Source organism: Fukomys damarensis, unplaced genomic scaffold (assembly GCF_012274545.1).
Source record: "Fukomys damarensis isolate Sample0158 unplaced genomic scaffold, DMR_v1.0_HiC HiC_scaffold_37, whole genome shotgun sequence".
NCBI classification, from domain to species: Eukaryota; Metazoa; Chordata; class Mammalia; order Rodentia; family Bathyergidae; genus Fukomys; species Fukomys damarensis.
The window spans coordinates 31765695-31787570 of NW_022900949.1; the positions used below are offsets into that span (position 1 = coordinate 31765695).

General features: G+C 56.0%; 1 protein-coding gene across 1 annotated transcript in view; it reads right to left on the reverse strand.

The window, feature by feature from the left end:
• Positions 1-15653, reverse strand: part of Fgd5 (FYVE, RhoGEF and PH domain containing 5) — a 58069-nt gene extending 42416 nt beyond the window's left edge. Inside the window, exon 1 of the mRNA XM_033759673.1 lies at positions 13079-15653. Coding sequence (XP_033615564.1) covers positions 13079-15558 — 2480 coding nt within the window. The 5' untranslated portion in view covers positions 15559-15653. The remainder of the gene's footprint in view (positions 1-13078) is intronic.
• Between the last annotated feature and the right edge of the window lie 6223 nt (positions 15654-21876).

Genomic DNA, 21876 nt, shown 5'->3' on the forward strand with positions numbered 1-21876 from the left:
CTGGAATAGGAGGAACTCCACAAGCCTTTGTAGGACCCAGGACACATGGAGGTGCAGCATCAGGAGGACAAGTGACAGAAAAGCAGTGAAACACAGAAACCTGGGGCCCTGGTACTCTTGAGGGAATGAAACAGAACTACCATTAATGGCATGGAAGTCAGACCTGGGCCGGGGACTCCTGTGTCCCAGGCAAGGAGTCTTCCCGCCCAGACCAGAAGCCTTGGGCAGAGGACAGAGGCTGGGACCATGCTGCACCCTGCCTGCCAGACAGCTGTTGCTCTGGCTCTGGTCAGCTCAGCTGTCCCAGCGCCCAGAGGATCCCGGTCAGCTCGGTGTCACAGCGACGGGACTGAGGCACAGAGAAGAGTGACAAACCCAGGTCACAGAGCCAGCAAAGCCCACTGCCTGGGTGCTGCTTCACTCTGTTCTGTGGCCGAGTTCTCAATGCAGCCAGGTGACAAAGTCGAACCCCCAGACACCTCAGCCCGTCAATCTGTCCACGCTCAGGAGGGCCTCTTGCCCTTGGTTGTCGAGTCCTGGGCTGGGCTGCCAGGGACTGGGATCCAAACGCAGAGATCGCAACCATAGCCCATATTCGGGGTTGGGTCCCAGGTGCAGCCTGGAAACAGTGCTTTAAAGGGGGGATTTTCTTACAGGGGGGATTTTACAGGCTCGTTATGGCTGAGGAGTCTGAGTGGGGCAGTCAGGCACAGGTTCACCCGGCTCCCCCAAAAGCCACTTTTCCCTGCTGGGCCTGTTTTGTCTCCCGTAGGTGGGAATAAGGACCCTTTCCCTCCTACCCACGGGAGGCTGTGGGGGTTACAGAAAGTTGGGGGTCACTAGTGTGCAGAATGGGGCTCCGTAGGTCCCCACGGGGCGTCCCACTGTCTAGAGGGCTGTCTCAGCCCTCCTGTTGTAGTACATTTGGGATGGGGCCCTGCTTCTCCTGCACAGCCATGGCCTAAAAAGGAAAGTGAAATAAATCAAGCAAAACATCAAACAAGAGCAAAAGAGGCCGCCCAATTTAGATTCCCTTTTTCTTGAAGAAATATCAAATATTTCACTCAGGAGTTTTTAATTAAGAATAGGAATGCAAGACCTCATTTGATAAATATAACAAATGCTTTGAAAACACAGTCCTCCTGGCTTCTATTTTCACAGTGGGGGAGCACAGTCCAGCAGGCTCGACAGACACGGTGACACCAGCACAGAGGGACCAGTGCCTGACACCCACATCCTTGCCTACCGCCTGACCCAGGGCACCAAGAGGACCTAGATGGATGGCAGGCATGGGAGGGATGGCAGGGACACGGAGGGGATGGACAGTCCTGATGAGTGCTGGCTGGGGGCCCTGCTGCCCCAGGCTGGGCCCATGCCTGTGCACCTGTCCGGGGCCCTGGTGGGTGAAAGGAAGCCACTGTAGGAAGTCACTCCGGGATGACGGGGACACCTGGCACCTCAGTGTGGGGAGGCACGCTGCATCTCTGGGGTGCAGGACGAAGCAGCCCAACTTTACTCTCAGTCCCACTGCTACAAGCAGAGGGGAAGCTGAGCATCTGGATTTCAGCAACCCTGGAGGCCTCTTGGGAAGAGGATGGCAAAGCCATGGGCAGGTCCCCTGCTCATACCTTTGGAGACAGATTCCTCCCACCCCTCCCCATGGTGCCCTTGCAGATATGGGAAGGAAAGCTGTCACTGTGCCCGTGCCCTTTGCCAAGTGACTTCTGTATCTCTTCTGAGATCTTAAACTAGACAAACCAGCCTGCTTATCTCTTCCTCCCTCCAGGAACCCTTGGCAACCCAGATCCTGAATTATTCACACCACAAGCTCCTCTGTCATCTCCAGAATCTGACAACCCCAGCACAGCAGCCTTCAACCCAGGATCTGGGGTTCTGTACGCAATGCACCCATCCCAGACTGGGTCTCCCCACACACAGCAGCACCCTGGAGCACTGTGACTGTCACCACTGCTGCTCCTGACACCCCCCTCCAGTCCCGGGGTGCACGGCTCTGTGCATCAGACGGTTGCTGACCTGGCCTGACAGACGCCTCTGGACAGAACCTGTCAGGAGCTGTCCCGACGCAGATGGCTTTAATGACAGTGTACCATGAAGACACAATGAGAATACAAAGAGGAAGTCCCTAGTTGGCACTCAGTGCGGTTTACATCAGGACAGGTTCTGGGATTTGGGGCTACTGTGGGTGCAAGGGGCCACGTTGATTTGCCACCATCACCCTGGTTCTTAATGCCCAGAAGGAGCATGTCTAACAGCAGAGGGCAGAGGGCAGCAGATCCATGAATGAGTGGGCCGGCACTGTGACTTGGTCAGGGCCTCTCCACCACCCACGGCAGCACATAGGCAGGCTGTTTAGGGCAGCAGCAGCCTGAACATGTGCGTGGTGGGCTGAGCGTGTGACATTAGGACAGCTCTGACAGTGGCATTACAGACTGGCAGGAGCAATTGTCCCGTGCACGGCCCGAGCACTGCTGTGTGACCTGTGACCACATCTGCACAGTGGCTGTCTCTGTGGTGTCCTGGAAGGGTCCCCCCTGTGGTTTTCCTTGATTATGTTATTTAACAATATAGGTAAACGTGACAGAAAGCCACAAGCCACACGTGACAGGGACAGAATTCACCCCAATGCCAAAGGTGACTCCATCAGCATTGTGCAGCTGGTTCATTGTCGTCTTTGCCTCCAAGCACGCTTCTAAATGAGTACAAATGCATAGAAAGCTGTTTGCCACAGCACTTGCAGAGCTGTGTGAACTAGAAGCAGCCAGATTGCTATGAGGAAGCAGCTGGGAGTTAGAATTCCCTACAGCCTCAGAAGAAGGGTGGCTGAGCCATGAGGCCAGGGCGGAAACGAGCCCTGCAGTGACAGCGCTGGGTACAGGGTGCCTCTGACACGTGGCCACTGTGACTTGAAGAGCCCGGGTCGAGTGTGGATGGAGAAATGTATGCACATGTATGTGCAGAGTGTGTGGCTGGGGAGGACCCTGCAGGATAGGAGGTCAGTTCTGTGAGATTTAATTTCCCCTGCAGCTCTCCATTTTTGGAGTGCTTGTCACCTTTTAAAAAACATTTTAAAAATGATTTTGAACCAAAGCGGACTACCTCTCTCCTGCTGGACCATCCTGATGGCAGATCTCCACCATGAGCAGAATTCTGGCCATGTGACAACTCCACGACACTGAGCGGAGCTGCTCACATGGCAATGGACGACCCTGAAGTAGGGCAGGTCTGCTGCTGCCCAGCCCAGGGCCCCTGCCGGGGGGAAGCGTAGAGGGAAAGGACAGGAGGTGGGAGCTCAGGCTCCTCTGTTTTGGTGCCAATCAAACCCTACCCTCACACCAGCCTCATCCTTCCTGCTCTTCTAACCACTGGATGACAGAGATGCACCGAGTCTCTCAAGACCCCCAAACCTCGCAAGAGAATGAACCCCGTGTGTGCAGCCAGCACCACCGGTGGAGGGAGGAGAGGGGCTTGGCTGCTGGTCCCACAGCCCGGGGATAGGAAGGGTCATCTGTCTTTGTATCCCGTCTCCTCATGCCCGGGTAGCCCCATCACTGTACATGAGTAGCTAACTCATTTCTTTACCTTCTCAGCTTCACAGATGGGTAGTGCTAGGATTTGGGTCAAAAATGTCCCTTAAGCCTCCTGTGTGTGGAAAGTGACTGAACCACAAGGGCATCATGCTTTTCTGTGGGTTTATCTGTCACCGTGTTCATAGTTGACTGTGTTGGATGAGGTGGGCTAGTTGGAGATTTGTCATGGGGCGGTGACCTGGAAGGGTGCATTCTCCTCCCCTGCTCCTTCCTCTCTTGCCTTCCTGGCTGCCATGAGGTGAACAGTTATCCTCTGCCAGGTCCTTCTGCCATGGAGCAGCTTACCATGGACTGAACCCTGTGAAACTATAAGTCAAATAAATCCTTCCTCTTCTAAATTGTGTACGTAAGGTGTTTTGTCCCAGCAAGACAAAGCTGACTAATACAGCGAGGGCTTATGGGTCATCCCAGAGCCTCCTGCACACTTGGTCTCAAGGATTTTTATAGCAAAATGTGAGATTTTGAGCTGAAGAGGTTCAGATGAGATGAATTGAGCAGTGACATAGGATGAGACCTGGTACACTTGGGAGGATTTGCACTGAGGATGGGTATGAGTCTCTGGAGATCAAAGGGGACCATGGCAGGCAGAACTGTGGCCCTCAAAAGTATCTACTCTGTAATCCCAAAGTCAGGCAGAAAGCATTCCAAGGAAGAAGGGCTCTGCAGATGTGCGCCAAGCTCTGGATGATCCTGCAATATCTGAGAAGCCCAGCCTCAACACATCAGCCTATAAAAGCAGAGATCTTCCTTTGCTGGAGCCAGAGGTCCCAAGAGAGAAAAAGACTTGAACCCTTCCTTGTTGCTGGAGGACCACAGGGAAAGCAGGAACACAATCCTGGGTCCCGTTGGGAACAGAGCAAGCTGACATCCTAGACAGGGGTGGAGGACAGGGCAGCTGATGCCTAGGCTTGGGCCTTGTGAGATTCTGAGCTGAGAATTGGGCTGAGCCCACTGGACTCTGACCTACAGAACCACGAGTAGAAAAAGCAGGCCACAGCCTAAACACCACTTTTCCTGACCCTGCTGGAGGGGGAGACCCTGACCCATGCCAGTGTCTGTCCTGAAGTTTTGGACACCATGAAGTTTATATTCGCATTTTGCCAGGACTCTCACACTGTGGCTTACTACTCTGCAAACAAAGGCTGTTCAGATATATGAAAGAGCTTGAGCTACGATGTGAGTTGGTTTCCTCAGACCCAAATTCACAGCAAGTATAGATGCTGACACCCATCGGCCACCACAATCATTGCTCTTCCTGCTGGAAGCAAAGTATTTAGCTGACTGCAACATTCTATGGGAAACATCAATGACCTGCCATGCATGGGGTCCTGGGTTTTATTCTCCCACTTGCACTAGGGGCCTATCAGGAAATGTTTTCACCAACTCGGCCCTGGACTGGTTCCTCATGACACACAGGGTCCTCACAAGCTCCCAGTATGTCTCAGCAATAGGAGTCGTGTTCACAGGGACGGGAGGCATCCCACACTGGCTTCCACCTTTCTCGGGTTCTACTTTTGCTCTTACTTGAGCTGAAACCGCCTTCTCCTCGATCTACAAAGGAGTTGATGTAACTTTCCTCTTAGGTTTATCAGAAGCACCACGGTGAGGCTGCATTGCCCAGGTATGCACTTAGCGACCCTCAGCATCACCAAGCAATTGGTCTCTTCGGCAGCCGCTTCCGTGATAATCCTCATAACCTGAGCACCTCTGCCTCTAAAGGAGCAGCAGCCAGTGTGGAATTAACCCCAGGGACTGAGTGTGGCCCCACAGCTTACCCATCATCTGGTCACACGCCAGACGATGGAGCCTAGATGACAATAAGAAAGGCAGGACTTAAAGCCCTAATGCCAGTTTCCAGCCAGCTTGCCACCTGCACGTCTCTCAGGAGCGGCCCTCCGAGGCCTGTGCCCCAGGCCTGACAGATGGACAAAGCTATTGTGCAGGAGACGCTGGGACATGCCGGAGGGTGACAAGAATCTTTCTCTCCACACATGAGGGTGGCGGATGCCTGCCAAGGTCACGGTCATATGCAGTTGAGGTAACAGGCTGTCAGGAGCCGGAGTCACTGTTGGTGGCCAAGGATAGGGGGCACACAGGATGAGTGATCAGCCTGGGGGGCCAGGTGGAGTGTGACCTCAAGGGCAGGGAAGGCCCAGCAAGTGTGGAGCAGCACAGGCAGTAAGAGAATGCTGGGCCAAGCAGTCAAGTAGATCCCCATGCAATTCCCAGCTTCTCCTTTTTTTTTCTGAGACATAGTCTTGCTGTGTAGCCCAAGTTGGTCTCTAACTCAGTATCCTCCTGTCTCAGCCTCCCTAGTGCAAGGATTATAGGCATGCGCCACCAGGCCTGGCGCCAGCTTTTCCTTCTGCTACCAGAGGGGTCTTAGGCAAATCACATCCCTGCCTTGGGCCGCAGTTTCCTTGTCCTGTGTCCTTCCTCATCTTGGCCATGTCCTTCTTAAGAGTGCTGCCCTCATGCAGTCTCTACCTTTCCCAGTCTATGGGACATATGGGCAGCCAGTCCCAGCATCATGGCCCAGCCGGGCTGAGGAGGGAAGGGTGGGTGGGTACGGCTGCTCCTGGCTCCCCACGCCTGGTACCCATAGACCTCAGACTTTCTGCCTTAACAGGATCCTTTCCCAGCGAGGGAAAAGCTGGGACAGCTTCCAGCCGGAGGCCGGGTGTGAGTGTGGCTTCCCACGTGTCCCGTTCTTACACTTAGTGGGAAGTAGGTCAAGAAGGCTATGTGACGACAGAGACCCAGGGAGTGGGAGTGGAAGCTGCAGTGCGCAGGAGGCATGGGTTCGAGTGTGTGCCCTGTAGGGTCAAATCCTGCTCCCCTCAAAGCAGCTGTCATCTTTGGGAAATCACTTAACCTCCTGGGACCCCAGCCTCACCACCCATTAAAAACAGAAATGGCGCAGGGACCTCAGTCAGCGCTGCGGGACTGAGTGAGCTGCGGGTGTAAAGGGCTCCCCGAGACCCTGGTGCTCTGCGTGTGCATGATGCCTCCTGCTGTGTCACTGATGAGTCTGAGGCTGCGTCTGTGAGGTTTGACCTGTGACCCTCATTAGAAACTTGGGGTTCAGAGGAAAGTGGCTTGCGAAGCCCTCTTCTTCCTCCTGCAGCCCGGCTGGGAGTCTACCACATGACACCCGCTGGCCACACAGCCCTGCTGTCCAGGCGCCTTTCTGGGCAGCTTCCTTCTCTCCGTTGTACCCACCCAGCTAGCTGCAAACCTTCCATAGCTCTTGCCGCTTGCGGAGGACCTGATTCTCACAGGAAGCAGAAGTCCAAGGGTGCCTAAGTCCTCCCTTCCCTTGTGGGGTCAGGCCAGGCTCCTCCTTCCTGTCCCCTGGGCCACTACTGCCTTGGTAGAGAGCACTCGGAGGCCCGGGTCCCTGGCACTCAAGACCTGGTCACTGAAGGCCCCAAGGACTTGAGACCCAACCCTTCCCCCTGGAGCCAGGGGGGGTTGCAGCTCCTTGCCATATCTGACCCTGAATGTGAAGTCGGTGTGAGGGTCTGAGGAACTCAGGTCCTTGAAACAGTCCAGGTCTGCTGTGAGTCGCCTTTCTGTTATGGTGACAAATGCCAGGACTGTCCCCGGGAAGATGGTCCGTCCCAGTCACTGGGACTGTGTTTGGGATGTGCAGCACATGTAGGGGCTCACTCACCATGGGCCTGGAGTAGAGGGGAAGAGTGTGGGGCCATGTCCCCCCGCCCCGCCTCAGGCCCCAGCCCCAGTGACTGAGGACTCTCCGAAGGCTACCACTTCCCAGGAGCACCCAGCTGGGGCTGGGCAGGTGGCATACCTGCTCTGGGGCTCTGGGGCCAGTGCAGATCCAACCCATCACGGATCCCAGGGCCACCCTCTGGGCCCAATGAAGTCAGAGCAGCCCCTCAGAACAGCCCTGCTGCCACCTCACTTCCTGTGCCCCTGCAAGCCCTGCCAGCCTCCAGCCTCTGTCCTGCCACTCCCCTGAGGAAGCTACTCACAGGTTCCTTCCGAACCTCCTCCTCTAAGCGGTTGCCCTGACCACCTTTCCTGAGACGCACTGCTGTGTCTCCTCCTCCACAGGCCACAGCCACCTCACCACTGCTTCTCCCTGAGAACCTCAGCTTGGGGGACAAGGACCTCACTGGCCACCCCGAGCCCCAGAGCCCTTGGTGATGAGAACTGCAGGGACACCTGGGACTCGGTGACCTCCTCTCCAGCCAAAGCTCCCGGGACACGCTTGTCCCACTCGGCAGGCAGAGACCAGCAGGCACAGACAGGGAACCTCTGCACCTTGCAACAAAGCCTGCCTGCCCTGCTGCGGGAACCTGTGCTGTGTGTCCTTGAGTGTCCCCAAGCCGGGCCACCTTCTATCAGCAAGGATTGGCCTCACCTCCCATGAGGAGCCCCGATTCTGTAGAGGTGAAACCTCTTGTGATGAACATGTCCCTGGGGTTTCTCTGTCCCCTCACAGCTCTGCAAGTCACAAAGAAAACAAACTGGTTGGTGGTCTCCCCGCAGCTCAGGCAGGTGGTGTAGCTGTGAGGGTTCCTAACACGGTTTCTTATTAGGGTCCTTCCTCGTGCATTTTATTGCATTTAATTAAAAATTATTGCTAAGAGAAACAGCTGCAGATGGTCTTATTTTAAGCAAGAAAATTAAAAATCAAATTTCCCCATCACTCAATTTCAACAAGACCTACAGCCACACGTGTCCAGGGTGACACTGCTGAGATAACAATCATCTTTACGGCGGCTCCAGGTCCTCTCCGAGAGGCTTAATGAGAGCTCTGTGGGAGTTCATCTGTCAGAAACATAATAATAACAGGACAACACCAGGCTGCTACAGACAGAGACCTGGCTCCTGGGCTGCAACTTGGACACAGAGAAGCCTGCAGGGGACCGTGCCACGTGGGGCCTGGCCGGGGCCTGCACGTGTACACAGAAGCCTCGAACTCCGGCCACAGGTCACCTCCTTCCATGGTGAACACGAATGTTTCCTGCTGCATTGTCTACAGTTGATAAGAAGCAAGAGAGGGTTTCACTGTCTACACAGGGAATGACTTCAGAAAACACCGTGTTTCCTGAAGCAGTTGGACAGAGGGACACATCTTCCTGCATTCCCTTGAGCCCTGGGATCAAAGACCACACCAGCACATTGGGGTGCTGTGCCCCCACCCCTAACCGTGCCAGGAAGACACCCACATAATGTGGTGTCCCCTGCCATGGAACAGGGTGTCAGGGAGACCACGCTGGACAGAGAGGCAGCCAGGCTCGAGTTCTAGTCTGGCCACTCACTGGACATAAGACAGAAACACAGACACAGGCAGAGAGAAACAGACAACAGGCAGAAACAAAAACAGAGACAGAGAGACAGAGAGACCCAGACACAGAGACAGAAATCAAAAGACACAGATCAGACACAAAGACAGAGAGACAGAGACAGAGAGATATCTCCACGGTGCAAGGGGCCGCATTCTCCCTCCCATACTCTGTCCCCAGAATCAAACCCTGTACCCATTGACCTTGCTGGCACCCTGATGCCAGCTGACGCTCACGGCTGCCCCTCACTCGCTGTCCTGACTCATGCACCTCAACAACACAAGGCAGGATGATTGTCATGTGGTGACATGGACACATGCAGAGAGGCAGGCACTGTCCCAGGCCTCTGTACCTGGCCATGAGAACCTGATCACCTGTAAGCATGACAGCAAGCGGGTGTGTCAGGATGACACACATTAACAACAGGGACGGTGGCAGGGACATCACTGAGGAATGCACTTCCCAGGGCATCTGAGGGTTCAGAACAAAGCAGCAGTGGCTCAGGGTCCCTGCTGATCACCAGGCAAGGTCAGGAAAGGTTCACGCAGTGCCTGTGAGACCTGGGCGTTCACTAGGTTGGTGATGAGGACCCAGGCCATGTAGTCACAGGTGCTGACTAAGCCTGGTTCCTCTCTGGCTTCAAGCAGGCAGCCAAACCTGCCAGGTCCCCTAGACACTAAGAGTGAAGACCAACCCCTCCCCATGGGACACCACAGTTCCTGTGTGCAAAGTGAGGGTGCTAGCCAGGCGTGGTGGCACACAACTGTAATCCCAGCATTCAGGAGGCTGAGGCAGGAGGATTGCTGTGAGTTCGAGACCAGCCTGGGCTACACAGTGAGTTCCAGGTCAGCCTCAAGTACATAGTGAGACCCTGTCTCAAAAAACAAAACAACAACAACAACAAAAAAAGTGAGGGTGCTAAGCTAGATCTCTGCAAAAAAAAAAAAAAACTTTTATTTTTGCACAAAGGTCAATTTAAGGAAAATAAGATTATTTGAGGATGTATTTTAGACTAAAAGATAACTTTTTTTTGGTTTTTGTATATCATGTAAAATGAACATAGATAACAATTTTTTTTTTTTTTTGAGACAGAGTCTTGCTATGTAACCCAGGTTGGCTTTGAACTCACTATGGAGCACAGGCTGGCCTTGAACTCACAGTGATCCTCCTGCCTCAGCCTCTTGGGTGCTGGGATGACAGATGTTCATCAACATGCCCAGCTTAATTTTTTTTTGGTACTGGGATCGAACTCAGGTCCTCGTGCTTGCGAGGCAGGAGCTAGAACCACTGAGCTAAATCCCCGGCCCCAGCTTAGTTTTTAAAATAAAAGATTATTAATATTGTAGCTACTGAAATGCTCCTACCTTTGTGCACACATCTGGAAGGAAGAAACTGCAGAGAGGAAACATGATCTATTAGCCTCTGAACTGCCTGCCCCTGTATAGGGGTCCCTAAGGGACCTTGGGTTCTGTGGCTCTGTTCAGTGGAAAGGACTTGTGTTTAAACGTCCTTCTCCTCCTGCAGTCCTCTGATGGGGTTGGGCAGAGAGTCCAGAGGAGCTGGACATCTTCAAGGCCTGTGATCACCAGACGTCAGCCGGCACATGCTAACCCCAAGCCCTGCTGCGGCCACGCTGCTCCATTTTTTTCTGTATTTTGTTTTCCTAAGTGCCTTCTGCTCATGGTGACTGATACTGCTATTCCATTTTCCCATACGGACATGAAGTTTCCTTTGTGTGCATTTAAGACAAGGGACAACTGATGAGATGATTAAAGAAAGACACCCAGGAGGTCCTGAAGAGTGTTACAGGAGTAGTGTGGTGGGGAACTGCAGGCCACAAGCATCTCACAGAGAGGGAGATGCAGCCAGCCCTGCCCAAGGCCCACAGGATGCATGGGACCCAGGCTCTAGCTCCAGGGCTGTTGAGGTTGACTTCGGCTTGTCTAACCCTCCCGAGGAGGAAGGAACCATGCCCACCCAGCCAGCACCTGTGGGTGCAGCCTCAGCCTCACAGCACCCTCCTATGTGGGTGGGCACAGAGTCCCCAGCAGCACCTTGCTGCCCAGACCTGAGCCTGCCTGCCCACCAAGGACTTCCTTCCCCCCACCTACAAGCAAGCAGAAGGATGCTTTGCCCCTCCTGCTGTACCAGGACATGGTCTTTCCCAGTCAGCCTGGCCCTCGGCAAAACAGTCTTGGAGTGAAGCAGGGGTGCTGCCTTCATTTTATTTTTTTCAGTATTTGCTAACTCACTAAGTTGCCCGCGCTGGGCTGGAGCTTGAGAGCTCCTGCCTTAGCCTCCCATAGTGCTGGGATAGAGGTGTGCATCACCATACCTGGCTGCAACCTGGCACTGCGGTTCAGCTGTGAGCAAATGCAAGACACAACTGGAGCCCGCAGAGGGCCAGACTCAGCACCCACACTTGCTTGGCTGTCTGTGCCGTTCCCAGGTGCGGCCGGCTTAGAGGTAGTCCTGGGGTCACGGCCTTTCCCCCCAAGCTCCTCCTGTTCTCTCTGCTTCCTGGCTGCCGCGACACAAGCAGCTCTGCACCATTCCTGCCTGGGAACCAGCTGACCACAGACAGAACCCACTGAAGCGTCTGAGCTCAAATAACCCTCTCCTCCAACAGGTTGTGAGTGTCAGGTATTTTGTCCCAGTAATAGGAAAGTGACAAAGATAAGGATGAAAGGAGTTGCCTTTGGGGTTGTATAGTACACAGGTCTGTACAACCAGACCTGGCATCCTTTGATGTAATTCACTGCAAGTCCATGAATGAAAAGCTAACACATCTGAGTCCTAACTTCCTCTGTGCCCCATTTTCTCCTCCATAGGAAGACTGAATGATATCAGACACTCCCTTCAGCTGTGAAGTCCTGTGGTTCTACAGTAGGCAATTCCCCTTTTTCAAAGCTTCATTATCCAAAAGGTGAGATGAGGGAAGAGCCATCATGGGGGAGAGGGCATCACAGGGGACAGCCTGGGCCTCACACCGAGTCCCCTGTGGCTTGGAATGACAAGCACAGACCCAGGGGCCACTGGCATGAGGCCGGGTTGTGGCTGTGTCCTCTGGGTCCCAGCATGAGGTGTGGCCACTCCAGAGCTGGGTGCTGTTTTCACCACACACAGATCTCTCTGGACCCTTCCAAAGTCCCGGGTACAGTGGCTCCCTCCCCTCCAGCTTACCCAGCTCCACGGCTCAAGCCCCACACGCCCTCGGTCAAACATGGCCTTTGGTCCTGGGAGGCGTGGTCAGTGCCCTCGCCTGGACTTGGGGCAGAGAGTTGGAGCCAGGCTGACCCCACCTACTCTATACTGCAGCCACGGCAGTGCTGGTCATGGGTCCTCCTCGCCCACACAACCCATGGAGCCTTGGGAGTCCCCAGGAACCTGGGCCGAGCCCCTCATCACTCCATGTCTCTGCTGTGCCCATCCAGGGCGGTGCCCTAAAGATCTTGGAGGTCCAAGGTGAGCTGCACCCACCATGCCGGGAGCAGCAAGCTCCAGTCCTGAACCTGGGATGGGCATTGCGCCTTCCCCGTCAGTGCCTTGGTGTCCTGCACCTCCACAGTGACCCTGTCCACAACAAGCAGGTGGGTCAGCTCTCAAAGTCCCCAGGGCCCAAGTCTGAAGCCCTCTGCGCCTTTCCGCTGCATGCGGTGTGTGTGATACAATGGAAGGTGTCACGCTCACCCTGGGCCAGATCCTGAGGGGAGATGTACCTACTTTGGCAGAATTCCAGAAACTTCCCTCAAGTACTTTCCCAGAGACAAAGAGCCAGGCATCTACGTAGCACATGAGGTGTAGCCCCCAAAATCTCATCTCCCAGGTATAGTGTGCACACCTGTCATCTCAGCTCCTGGAAAGCTCAGGTAGGATGAATGCTGCAAGTTCAAGGGTACCTGGGCTACATAGTGAGTTCAAGGCCAGCCCGGGCTACATAGCAAGATCCTGTCTCAAGAAACAACAACAAACTGCATTTGCACAAAATATGGCGTTTGTGTATACCACTTTCACATAGAAAATCTACTCTGTCCTCAGACACTCTGGCCTGTGGCCTAAGTGAGGCTCAGGCAGGGAAAGTCACCCCACACGCTGCCCATGCCCTGCACCCCAGCCACCACTGGGCCTTGCGTGGTGGGTGGAAGGACATACCTCTCGGCCTCAGGCTCCGCGCCCTGTGGCCTGACGTCAAAGGCGCTGAAGCTGCTCATGTCCACATAGCCATCATTCTCGTTGGCTGCTGACAAGGCCCGGCTCTGCTCCTCGAAGAGTTTGGTGAACGTGCCGGGCCTGGCCGGCCTCCGCGGTGGAAGCTGGATATTCTCATAGTCAGAGCTCAGGGCGGGGATGTTCTCATAGTCAGACGTGTCAGCGTTGGGGAAAGAGATGGAGCGTGGCTTGGTCAGCGGCAGTGGCAGGAAGGGCGGCCGTGAGCGGTCCTCGAAGGACTCCACCCTGGACACCGTCCTGCTGAAGGGGATGCCCCTCCTCCTGCCGTCCCTGGAGAAGAGCAGCGACACAGGCGACTCGGGGGCCCGAAGCTTCCCGACCTGGGCTCTGAGCTGTGGGGAGCTGCCCAGGCTCCGACGGTCACTGTCCAGGAGGCGGCAAGGCCCGTGGTAGCTGGACTCAGATGAGGATCGGGAAGAGGTCGGGCCAGCATCTGCATGCGCCTTGCTGTCTGCCTTCCTCCGGAAGGTCAGCGCCAGGAAGCGCTTGAAGGATGACTTTTTCTTCTTGGTGGCTTTGTCTGGGGCCTCGCTGTCCAGCAGCAGCGATGGGAAGCTCTTGGTGACTGGCCTTTTGGTGACACAGGCTAGGTCGAATGGTGGCGGGATGTCCACCAGCGAGCAGGGTGTCGAGGTTCCGCTGGACGGCAGGTGCTTGCTCTGGGAGAAGCTGCCGGAGGAGCCTATCACACAGGGCAGTGACAGGTTGTCCTCCTTCCTCTTCATGCGGCGCAGGTCCAGCCCGGTGCCCTGGGGCTCCCGGCTTGTGACCCCTGGTGGCTCTCGGCCCTCCACAGAGAAAGAGCGTGGGTGCAGGGCCCAGCTGGCCTCGGAGGGCAGCTCTGGCCTTCCCTCCTCCTTGGTGATGCCCATAGCCAAGGACCCGGCTTCAGGGCCTGATTCTTCAGGAACTGTCTCTGGGACGCAGCCAGCCACCTTCCCGGAGTGGGGCCAGGCCCAGGGGACGACATTCCTTCTGTCCCCAGGCACCAGGGCGCCCTCGGAGTCAGAGTCTGCATCTTCCGCTGACTCTGTCACGCAGGGGACACTATGTGCTGTGTCTGTGGCACCCTTGTCCTCTGGCAGAACAACTACGTTGGGGACAGTGGGTACCTCCCCAACTCCACCTTGCTGGCCACCTGCAGTCCCTGTGCTGCGGATGCCCCACTCGGGGTGTGGCTCCAATTCCAAGCCATCCGCAGGTGTGACAGGGAGACAGCTGTCACCACAGAAGGAGGTGCTCTCGGTAGGAAAGAGCTCGTAGGGGCTCCCAGTGAGGGATGCCACCAGGTCCTCTACACTGCTGCTCTCAAAAGGGATGATCTGGCAGCTGTCCTCAGGCGGCTCAGCTGGCACAGGGTCCTCACTGGCTCCAGGGCCTCCCCTGTCCTGGGCAGCCATCCCGTCAGGCTCATCCTGGCCAACCTGTATGTCCTTGCTCTGCTCCTCGGGGACGCTGAGGTCCTCTGCGGCTGGCATGGGCTCCTGGGCATGGGTAGCCAGCTCCTCACGCTCAGGGGGCTCCTCGCGCTCAGGGGGCTCCTCGTGCTCAGGGGGCTCCTCGCACTCAGGGGGCCCCTCGTGCTCAGGGGGCTCCTCGCACTCAGGGGGCTCCTCGCGCTCAGGGGGCTCCTCACGCTCAGGGGGCTCCTCACACTCAGGGAGCTCCTCGTGCTCAGGGGGCTCCTCGCACTCAGGGGGCTCCTCGCGCTCAGGGGGCTCCTCACGCTCAGGGGGCTCCTCACACTCAGGGAGCTCCTCGTGCTCAGGGGGCTCCTCGCACTCAGGGGGCTCCTCGCACTTGGGCTGCTCATGCTCACCGGGCTCCTCACTGGCCTTGTCCTCGTCCTGTCTGCTGTCCGGCTCTGCGTGGCCACAGCTCTCCGCACCATCCTCGTCCACCTCTGCAGTGTCCCCAGGCAGCCCAGTGTCCTCGTGGGTCCCGGGGGCCTCGTGCTGGCTGTCCTTCAGGTCACACAGGCCGAGTCTTCCCCCTGGTTCCTCCTCCTCCTCACCCGTAGGCAGCAGTGCCCCTGATTCCGAGTTGTGGCTGCCATCCTCCTCCTCATCATCCCCTGGGCCTTCCCTTCCTTCTTCAGCTGAGGGTGTCCTGTCGCGGCTGTCTCCTGTGTCCTCGGCGCCTCCGTCCACACAGGCCTCCTCCCCTGCACTGCCAGTGTCCTCGGCTGCATCCTCTTCTGGTGCAGCCCGAGGGCCTGGGAAACTGTCCTCGTCTGTCTCATACCCAGAGGACTTGGGGTTGGGGGAGGCCCCGGCCTCACATGGCAGCTGGCCGTTGCTGCACTTGGAGAGCCGGTGGTTGATGTGCGTCCCAGGTCTGCACTCCACGGGGCCCGCCAGCCTGGGCTTGGGTGCCAGGGGTGGCTTGGGGCCCCGGGACATGGGACCGGGGCTGTGCAGACCCTCGGGCCTGGGAGAGGCAGGGAAATTGGGGGCCGTTGTCTTTGGCTTGGGAGCAACAGGAGGCTTGGGAGAATCTGCTGGGTGAAACAGAAAAAGAGAGAAACACAATAAGCCCGATTTTCACCCACTCCCCGCTGCTGTGACCCTTCACTCACATTTTGTCTCAAGCTTAGCTTTCCTTAACTCCTAAAGTCACTCAACAAACAAGAGGGTGCAGAGCCAGCCGCTAATGAAAACCATGGGGATGAAACCTGCGCCTCCACAGTGTCCAATCACCACATTCCCAGGGACTCAAGACCACCCCCTAACCCCTCGAGGGTGGAGTCTGCAGCCACTGCCTTTGCAGCCATGGATGTCCATGACAAGGTGACCAGCGTGGGCACATGACCTGGGGAGCAGAGACCAGAAGGAGCCCGGTCCCGTGGAGCCATATGTGGGCTCTCGGGTTTCCAGGCTGGGCCCCCCAACGTGTCTGCACTTATGGCAGGGTACACAGCTGTCCTAGAGGGGTGAGGTGGTACTGGCTGGTGTGTAGAGGCCCAAGACACCCCTTCCCTGTTGGTCACAGCAGATGGTGGGACGGGGTGCAGATGACACATGTGGCAGTGACCCATCTGCAGACGGGAAGGGTCTCCTGCCTCAGCCTCCCCAGTGCTAGGACAACAGATTTGGACTGTGCATACCTGGCTCGATGTAATATCTCTCACTTTACGCTGCTTTTTACTCTGGTGTGGAATTCTCTAAGTTACAAGCTATGTTCCACACTTTATTTTAGCAACAGGCTTCGTGTTAGGGGATTTTGCCCAGATGCAGGCGAGTGTAGGCTTTGTGAGCACGTTCTAGGGGTGGGGCTCAGCAGGCCAGGCACGCAGAGAGTATTCTCTACCTGCAGCATTTCCCGCTCTCGATGGGTTTGCGGGGCTCTCCTCCCTCGGGGGTGGAGAGGAACCCATCATCAGCACCTGCATTGATTAATGAGGCATTTCGTGTCCCTCAGCCGGACCAAGTCTGGAGCCCTTGTGTGCTTTATATTAGTGATGCGTCCTGTTCAGACCGGCCACATGCTGGGGGCTACAGTGGCACCAGCCAGCCTCACAGCACAGCGGGTTGTCTGGGCCCTACATGGCCCTCTAAAGGACACCTCTAAGGGGTGTCTGTGAGTGCCGCGGGGGAGGAGTGTGGGGAGATGGTTGGGATCCTGTTCAGACCGGCCACATGCTGGGGGCTACAGTGGCACCAGCCAGCCTCACAGCACAGCGGGGTCTGGGCCCTACATGGCCCTCTACAGGACACCTCTAAGGGATGTCTGTGAGTGCCCAGCGGCAGGAGTGTGGGGAGATGGTTGGGACAGGATGTGGCACCCAAGAGTGGACAGCAGGACACTGAGGTGAAGCTGAGCAGACTTCTAGCCACCTGACGCCTGCCCCACCAGCACTGGCCAGGCCGTCCAACAACCAGATGCAGCCCAGAATCTGTGAGGGAGTCAGGCCCATCCAGCTGTCTCCATGCCAGTCAAGAACATCTGTGCAGCATCAGGAGAAAACAAACATGTGGACTTTGAGCAAGATGTCCTCCAGCAGCCAGGCAGTATGGAGCAGCACAGCAGGGCTTTGGGGGCTGGGCCTCTTATTAGAAGTTGCAGATTTGAGCCTCAGTTTCCTTATGTGCAAAATGGGTGCAATCTGGCAGCTCCCTGCCACAGCTTGTTGTGAAGACAAAAGGACACATATTAAAGGCACCGGCTGTGCGTGATGACACACACCTGTGATTTCAGCACTTAGGAGGCCGAGGCAGGAGGACTGCAGTGAGTTCAAGGCCAAGCAGGGCTACACAGTGAGTTTAAGGCCAGCCTGGACTACATGGCAAGACCTTGACTCAGAAAAATCAAAACCAATAAATAAATGAATTCAGGTGCTGACCCACAGGTGCTCACAGAGAGCCAGCGACTCTTGCTGCTGGAAATGGAATGCAGGTCTGACTCCCTGCTGTCCACCACGCGTGGCGGGCATGGGCTGTGTAAGATTATTCTCTGGGGTGGAGACCTTCACTCCTCATCTTTTTCACATGGGCACCACGGGAGGTGGACGAGGAGCCGACAGGACATGAACAATGACTGTCACCTGGCTGCTCAGCACCAACCTCACCCTTCATCCAGCAGAGCGATTGATCTGGGTCCTGGGGGAGCATGAGGACCATGGCACTTGGCGTCCAGCTCTGGAGCCCTGAAGTCAAGAAACAGGGTGGGAAAGGTCCAGGGTGCAGGGGCTGGTGTAGCAGCACCTGGATTTGGATCAAGGTCCCTGCTTCCCTATCCAGCTCGGACCCTCTTCCGCTTCCTCTATGCACAGATTCGGGGGTCCTGGCGTCTAGTAAGGCAGAGAGGCAAACTGAGGTCTGAGAAGCTGGAATGGACAGCAGGTATGAACTGCCGGGTCCAGGCTCAGGGCACTCACAGGCTGTGGGACAAGTCACTGATTCGATGTGCTGCCTCTCAGTTTCCGTCAGTCCAGTTCTGGCAGAGAAACGGGTTGAGTGCCTGTAGTGTACCAAGCCCCCCTCAGACTCCTTGGAAGCATCAGCAAGAGGAAATCAAGGTCTTCTGGGGAGGCAGTAGGGTTGGTCAGTCACCATGGAGTCAGATGACAAGGGGCTCAGAAGGGACAGGGTGTGGCTGTCAACAGTGTGACCAGGGCGGCCTCACTGAGAGGGGACTGGAGGCAGGTGAGAAGCAAGGGAAGCTGGCCACTGAGTGTTCAAGGTCTCTGAGGCCAGCAAGGCCAGACTCGGGGCCTTGGGGAGTGCTGTTAGGGACCCCAGAATGATGCAGCGTGCTGGGCTCAAGCAGGACTCTGGTTTTACCCTGAAATCACTGTGTAGTGAGCAAGGAGGCAAGAAGCTGTCACCTGAGCCCCGGAAAGGGACATGAGCTCCACCAGGTGAAGGATGGGGGATATTGGACAGGTGATGATTGGTAAAGGGAACCCAGAATGGGCGCTGGCCTGAGTCGAAGCTGTAGACACTCATGACCCTGGGTTCAGGGCCAATGTGCAGCTGGTGAAGGTGGACCAGAACGAGATCAGCACAGAGAAGACAGTGGGAAAGGGAGCCCAGAGGCCCTGGCCAGGGTGCAAGGGAAACCGGGAGAGAGCAGGTGACAGCTTCCAGCCCTGCTCTGCCCACCCACCCCAGCAGGAACCAGATGCCCAAAGAAAGGATCTCCATGGTGGCAGAGGCTTGGCAGAGCATCCCTGGGGGAACAGCGTGTACAGAGGCCCTCGATCCTGCAGGCTGGGCCTCAGGAGCCAGTGGTGACAGGATAGCCCAGCACAGTGGGGCTGGAACTCTGCTCTCCGGACTCCCACTGTGGTGTGGACTCCTCACCCCTGAGGCCTCCATGCATACCTTCATTGTCCATGACCAGGACCTCCTGGCAACATGCTATGCAGGGTGACTTGGACGGCGACACCCTTCAGCCATGGTGCCAAGAGATAATGGGAGATGTGGGAGCCGAGGCGACTGGAGGAAGACATTTTTAATGGCCCCTGGACACAGACAGCATCTCCTGCCAGCCTTCTGCTACCAGTTTATATTTGCTTTTCCCATTTTAATTAAATGGCTGTCACTCACACATTCCCTCTTTCGAAAGCTCAATTATATGGGGTTTGGGGGAGCCCTGGACAAGGAGTTCGGAGTCCTGAGTGCCCCTCTGGGCTCTGCCCTTATCTTGAGTGTGACGTTGAGCTAGCCCCGCCCCCCCAGCCTCAATTTCCTCATGTGCAGAGCAAAGGAATGGGTCAGTCAGTAGGCTCTGCTGGGCTGGCGACACCCTTTAGACTCTCGGTTCGCCTTTCAATGCCCCCGAGTCTGTACCAGCCGCTGCTCACCACAAGTTCTCACCCCACTATCCAATCCAATCATCTTCCGATTTCACCTGCCACTTGCATGCATCTTGATTTAACTGTCATTCCTGGCATGCGCTGGAGTGTCCAGGCCAAGCCTGGTGACTCCTGCGATCCACAATGGGGAAGAGGGTAAGCAGCACAGAGAGCCCAGCCAGCTCTGCACAGCCTGGACTCCAAACCTGCCTGCCATACGCTGGCTATGTAACCTGGGCACCTTGTGCTGCCTGTGGGAGCCTCAGTGTCCTTGGTGAAATGTAGGCAATATTTCCTTTTTCACCGGGAGCAACGAGAAGTCAGAGGAAATAGCAGACACCAAATGCCTAACTGAGTCAACTAGCAAGTATTTCCTGTGTACCTACTATGCTCTCCAGCCTGTCTCACGCCCTCCTTAAGCCACGGACCATAAAAATCTGGTATTGCTGGGTGTGGTGGCGCACATCTGTAATCCCAGCACTCAGGAGGCTGAGGCAGGTGGATTGCTTAGAGTTGAAGGTCAGCCTGGGCTACACCATGAGTACAAGGCCAGCCTGAACTGCACAGTGAGACCCTGTCTCAAAAAAAAAAAAAAAAATCAAGGGTCCAATCTACAGAATGGCCCAGTGACAGCCCTCATCTCCATCTGTTATGGTTTGAATCCAAATGTCCCTCCAAAGCCCCAAGCAGTTATAGGTGGGACTTTTGGCAAGTGGCTGGATCTAGGGTGTGTGATGCTGGAATCAAGAGTGTGTGATTTCGAAATTGGTCCACTGATTTGTTTGGCATAATTCTCGCAGGATTAAGGATGCCCTGCCGTGAGTATGACTGTTACCTGCCCTAAGGGGGGTAGCCTGGATAAAATATAAGGGACAGAAAGAGGGCTTGTCGCTTGCTGCCTCCTGCCTGCCTGCTCTTCGATGCCCCTCTGCCATGCCACTCTGTCTTGGAGCCAGCCGACTATGGACTGAAACCTCCACAAAATGTGAGCCAAATAAACCTCTTCTCCTTCAACTTTGGGTGGTGGAAATTTTGTCTCAGTACCACAAAAGTAACTAAGACACCATCGGACTGAACTCTAATGAGTGGATCTGACAGGACACTTGGTAGCAGCATCTGATGAGTATCAGCACCTGATAAACCCTGGCTTGCTGCTGGTGACAGACATGGGCCTTGGCACCGGTGTGCTTTTGCTGCTTCGGCACAAGAGCTCAGCGGCAAGGATCCCCACTTTTTGGATAAAGAAACTGAGGCATAGCAGTTAGGTGACATGCTCAAACCCTTGCACCTGCATGCATGGTGGCTCTAAGACTAATGCCACAGAATCTGTGAACCACTGAGCCACACGACTAGGAAGTTCAGAGCATGGCACCCACAAGTCTTAAAACGAGCCTGGGACAAACACAGGACCCTGTACCCCTTGTGCCCAAGGGCCGAGGCTGCCTGGGACCAAACCTGCCAGGACCCCAGGACTCCTGCATCCCAGGTCCCAGGAGGCCTTGTGCAGGAAGCTGTGGGAGTGCAGAAAGACTCCCATTGTTATCAGGCGGGTTTTATTAAGAGTGAAGGCTCCTGGGCTTTTCGGGCAGTGCCACAAGGCAGGAGGGACCTTCCCTAGCAGGTCTGGGTGGTGCTGTGACCCTGGTCCACAAAGGGGTGTGCTGCTGCCACCTGGACGGTGACCCATGCACCCCAACCCTGGAGTCTACACCAGGCTGGGCCCTCCTCCCCTTTTGTCAGGTGGCAGGCCCCAAAGTCCAGTCTCACCTCCCCCAGAGACAATGGCTTGTTTTCACTAAAACAAATTTTTAAAAAGAAAAAACCCACCACACACACACACACACACACACACACACACACACACACGGCCCAGCAGGATATGGTCCCAGGACAGCCAAGATGGTGGCTTCCTGTCTCTTTCGGGATGTGTTTAGAGGGTGGCTTTGGGGTCGGGAGGCACTAATTCCAGGAGAAAATGACTCGATGGGGTCAGCGCCCAGGACAGCGCTGGCTGGTGCTCTGCACGCTGTCGGCCACGGGAACTTTCTGGCTCCTAGCGCTGGGGTACCGGACAGGGTCAAGGACAGGGCGGTTCCTGAAGCCTCACTTTCTAGGTAGGCTACACCGCACTCCTGGGGGGCCAGGCTGCTGGGAGCACCCGATTCCAGGAACCCCACCCCAAATCCGGGAACAGTGCTGGCCGGCGAGCGGGATGCACTCCTATAGTGAGAACATGGTGTCCCCTGGACATCCGCGCCCTGTTCGTATCGGAGTGTGGAATTGGGGGACGGGATCCGAGAGCGGCGGGGGTAGCCTGAGGTTTTTATGCCCACCGAACCGAGTGCTCTAATCTTGGATCTTGGGGACTGGAAGCAGGGAGGGTGGAGAGGGCGCGGGGAGCCTGGGATACGGGGTGAGGGTG